General features: G+C 37.3%; 1 protein-coding gene and 1 non-coding gene across 2 annotated transcripts; one reads left to right on the top strand and one right to left on the bottom strand.

Moving 5' to 3' along the window:
* Positions 1-479: 479 nt before the first annotated feature.
* On the bottom strand, positions 480-1,085 carry LOC113851969. Its single transcript, XM_027482237.1, has one exon. The coding sequence runs from the start codon at positions 1,083-1,085 to the stop codon at positions 480-482; it is 606 nt and encodes a 201-aa protein (XP_027338038.1).
* Positions 1,086-2,291: 1,206 nt separating this feature from the next.
* Positions 2,292-2,398, top strand: LOC113853432. Its single transcript, XR_003502604.1, has one exon. It is a non-coding gene; the product is annotated as a small nucleolar RNA R71 (small nucleolar RNA).
* Positions 2,399-4,676: the final 2,278 nt, after the last annotated feature.

Raw genomic sequence — 4,676 nt, 5'->3', positions numbered from 1 at the left:
TTCTTAGGCACTACATGAACCGGACTTACCCATGAACTATCTGAAATTGGATAAATAACTCCTGCATCTAGTAGTTTCATCACCTCTTGCCTCACTACCTCCTTCATAGTTGGATTAAGTCTTCTTTGAGGTTGGACAGCAGGCTTGCATTTTTCTTCAAATAAAATTCTATGCATGCAAAAAGAAGGATCTATACCTTTCAAATTTGAAATCTGCCATTCTAGTGCAGATTTGTGCTCTCTTAACACCCTCAAGAGCTTTTCTTCTTGGTCTTTCTACAGATTGCTATTTATTATGACAGGTTTGTTATGGCCCTCTTTAAGAAACACATACCTCAAATGAAAGGGTAATTGCTTGAGCTCCACTTTGGGCTCTTCTTTCTTCTCTTCTTGATGTAGTTCTTCCTTGAATTGGTTTATTTCATTGTTCATACAGGAAAGGGAATCTAATTGCAGAATGAAGTCTTTCACTTCCTCATCTTACTCTTCATGAATACTACATTTTACTGCAGCTAATATGCTTTCCAAGACTGCACTTTCATCATTTTTCTCCAATGAATGTGGTAACACAACATCTATTACATCAATCTTCATGCAGCTCATATCATCACTTGGATGTTTGATGGCCTCAAATACATTAAAAATGACTTTCTCCTCTTGTACTCTTAGCATTAATTCACCTTTCTGCACATCTATTAAGGCTCTCCCTGTTGCTAAGAATGGCCTTCCTAATATGAGAGGGATATCCGCATCTACCTCCATATCAAGTATAACAAAGTCTGCAGGGAATATAAACTTGTCTACCTTGACTAAAAGGTCTTCCACTACTCCATAGGGATATGTATAAGATCTGTCTGCAAGTTGAAGTGTTATCCCTGTTGGCTTTACCTTTACAATTCCCAGCTTCTTCATAATGGCTAAAGGCATTAAATTTATGCTTGCTCCCAAGTCACAAAGAGCTTTTCCTATTGTGCAGTTTCCAATAGAGCAGGGTATGCTAAATGACCCTGAATCCTTCAACTTTTGAGGCAGTTTTCTCTGTAAAATGGCACTGCACTCTTTAGTGAGTGGTACCAATTTTTCCATGTCTAGCTTCCTTTTTTAGACAAGAGCTCTTTCATAAACTTTGCATATGAAGACATTTGTTCTAATGCCTCTGCAAATGGTATATTAATTTGGAGCCTCTTGAACACATCAATGAACCTTTCACACTGCTTTTCTTGTCAAGGATCTTGTACTCTTTTTGGAAAAGGTAATCTCTTATACTGCTCTTCATTAATAGGTTTGCAGGCCTGCTCAAATCTCTGCTTCTTGCCCCTTTTATCTTGCTTGTTTTTGCAATTTTCTTCATCATCTCCTCTCTTTAACATAGTATATTTCCCACTTTCAAAATCTTCTTGTTTCAGCTCACTTTCTTCCTTCGAATTGGTGGCTTCATCTTTCTTTCTTGGGCTGGAAACTACTGCTTCACTTCTAGTGGCTATAGCTTGGATTCACTATTGTGCTCCTAGGGAACTTTCCTTCATCTCTATTTGCAAGTTGCTCAGCCAACTGCCTAATTTGTGTTTCTAACTTCTTTATAGAACTTTCTTGATTTTTGAAATTAGTTTATGTCACCTTCATAGACTGCAGTAGTGTCTCTTCAATTCCATTCACTTTCTCACTCAAGGGTCTTGAATTTGAATACCTTTGGTTTTCTGAAATTGTACAGAAGAACTTCCTTGAAAATATTGTTGCTGGACTTGAGGAGCTGCACTTTGGAAAGGTGAAGTAGCTGTATTTCCTCTTGCAGTAGAATTCTGTGGATTCCACTTAGAAAACTGCTGTCCTCTATTGTTATTTAGCTGGAAACCAGGTGGATATGGTTGCTATGGCCTTTGATAATTGCCCATATAGTTAACTTAATCAGGTTGATCTATAACTGTGGGATCACGAGCTCCATTCACATGGTTGCCACCACAGAAATCACAACTCAGTTGTGAATTTTGAACCACACCAGTCTGCATGTTACTTATTTGTTGAGTCAAGGCAGCAATCTGTTCAGAAAATTGTTGATTCTGAAGTTGACTTTGAGCAAACATGGCTTCTATGAATTTTACATCATATCCTCCTCTCCTTGAAACTTGTCTTTCATTCATATTCTGATACATCGAAGATGCCATCATTTCTATGATTTGCTGGGCTTCTTCCAAAGTCTTTGAACTCAATGAACCACCAGCTGCTGCATCTACCATGGTTTTAGTTGCAGTAGTCATTCCATTACAGAATATTTCAAGTTGCATCCACTCAGGTATGCAGTAATGAGGACATTTCCTTAATAACTCCTTGTATCTTTCCCATGCCTCATACAAAGGCTCTCCATCTTGCTGAACAAAAGATGTAATCTCCCCTATGATTTTTGCAGCTTTTGAAGGGGGAAAATATTTGATTAGGAACTTGTTCACCAAATCAGCCCATGTTGATATACTCCCTTGTGGCTAGGCTTGAAGCCAACACTTGGCCTTATCCCTTAGTGAGAATGGGAATAATCTAAGATTGATTGCATCCCCACTTACCCCATTGATTCTAATTGTGTCACAAAGTTGCAAGAAATTGGAGATGTGCAGATTTGGATCTTTTGAATGGTGTCCACAAATTGGTCTTGTTGTACCAGATTTAGAAGTGCAGGTTTTATCTCAAAGTGGTTGGCCTAAATTGTAGGTCTTAGAATAGAAGAATTGAATCCTTGTAAATTAGGAACTGCATAGTCCCCTAGTGTTCTCAATCTTGGTTGTTCTCCCATCTTTAGTTGTCCTGGAATCTGACTGGGTTAAGGTAGAGGTGTAGAACTTTTGTGTTCCTTTCTTTGAATTTGCTTAAATCTTGCTTCACTTCTTAGCCTCCTTAGAGTTTGGTCTATGTCTAGATCAAATACCAAAGTGGCTTTATTTTTGTTTTTCCCTCGTATATACAAATCAAAATTAACAAGTTAAACTAAAACTCAATCGTAAGATATACACTCACAAAGATTATGCAAAAAAATATCAGCAAAAGCATATAAAATTGAAGTCTAACAACTGCAAAATTGCAGAATCATGCAGAAATTATCTACTGTATCTTACACTTATCTTTAAAAATCAGAATAGAGTACTTGAATATAATACTAACTATAGAGAAAAATTAAGAAAACAAAACTCAATCTAGCAATTTTTCTGTTACTAATGATATTGAAACTCAATTCCCCGACAACAGCGCCAAAAACTTGTTACAATTCTAAACACTAGCAAGTGCATTAGGAGTTGTAGCAAGTAATGAGTAAATTTATGATCCAAGTATCGTCTCTATAGGAAATTAGGAGTTCAATTACCAATTCACAAAGCAAAAACTAGTTGAGTCATACAAATTTGGAAAGGATGTAACATATGAAGGCAATGAACCATAACAATACAAAGAATTAAACTTGCAGTAAAAACAGAATATGAAAGTTGTGATGAAATGAGATAGGAATGAAGAATAGTTAAGAATTTACTTCACAAGAATGTCAATATTGATTCAACTATGCTTCTGAATATTCAAGCAATTGGTTAATTGACAATCAGTTTCACATATAACTAGTCAAAGGTTAATCCCTTAACCCATTGACCCTAACAATCCACTAATCCTCCCTAATCCCTTAGGTGGAGTTCAATTTCATGTTGCATTGAGAGTTAGAATCGTAGGATTTTAGAACTAAGTGTACTTATCCCTAAGAAACCCCTAATTCTGGTTGTTAATTTAGATCAGAGAATGAAATCCAATTCCCATTGGCAAATGTTCCTCTTTGATTAACCAAATGAATTTCTATTTAAAGATTACATAAAGTGCAGAATTGACAACTCAATTAATCCAAAAACTCAAATTTTAGAAGTAAGAATCAAATCAATACATCAATTCGAGTTCCATAAACTCCTAACTACAAAGAATTACACAAACATTGTGATAGAGAAAGAGAAAGAAGGAGAAGAAGAGAAAAAACTCAGAAAAGCCATATCCATGAGCTCCTATCCAATCCCTCTTCTTGAAGCTTCGAGGTTCAACCCCACTCCTCTCTCTCACTCTCTCCCAACGAGAATCTAACAGGAAAAATGGAAAATGAACAAAAGACCCTGAGTTCTAACCTTGAGACATGTATTTATAGAAATCCCGATTCTGTGCGTTGTCACTCTTGTTGGTAAGAGTGGCCATGCAAAAGCTCATATGGTTTCTAGAAGACTGGAACATTCACTTTCGTTGATAAGAGTAGCAACGCAGGAGGTCTAGGAGTGTGCGTGATTACTTTCGAGAGCAAGAGTGACCACGCGCAACTTGCCTTGATACACTCCTCTCTGGAACATCCACTTTCACTGGCAAGAGTGGTAACGCAGAGCTTGCTGAAATTCTACCTTCTCTGAAACGCTCACATTCGTTGGCGAGAGTGGTAATGAACAGCTCTGCTGAGATTGAACTTCTCTGGAACGTTCACTTTCAGTGATAGTAGCGATCACGCCCACACTCAACTTCTTATTTAAGCTATAAATCACTCACTTTCGCTGGCAAGAGTAACCATGCCCAGCTTAAACTCCATAGGCCATGTTTTTTGAGTGCAGACTTGCTACTTTGCTGCTATTTCTCCATTGATCTACCAGCTTCATGGACTTTGCTCAGAATTTTCTACAAAAA

This window comes from Abrus precatorius, unplaced genomic scaffold, assembly GCF_003935025.1.
Source record: "Abrus precatorius isolate BTA unplaced genomic scaffold, Abrus_2018 Scaffold10, whole genome shotgun sequence".
In the NCBI taxonomy this organism is placed as follows: domain Eukaryota; kingdom Viridiplantae; phylum Streptophyta; class Magnoliopsida; order Fabales; family Fabaceae; genus Abrus; species Abrus precatorius.
The sequence above is the reverse complement of the archived record's forward strand: the minus strand, read 5'-3'. Positions and strand labels throughout refer to the sequence as shown.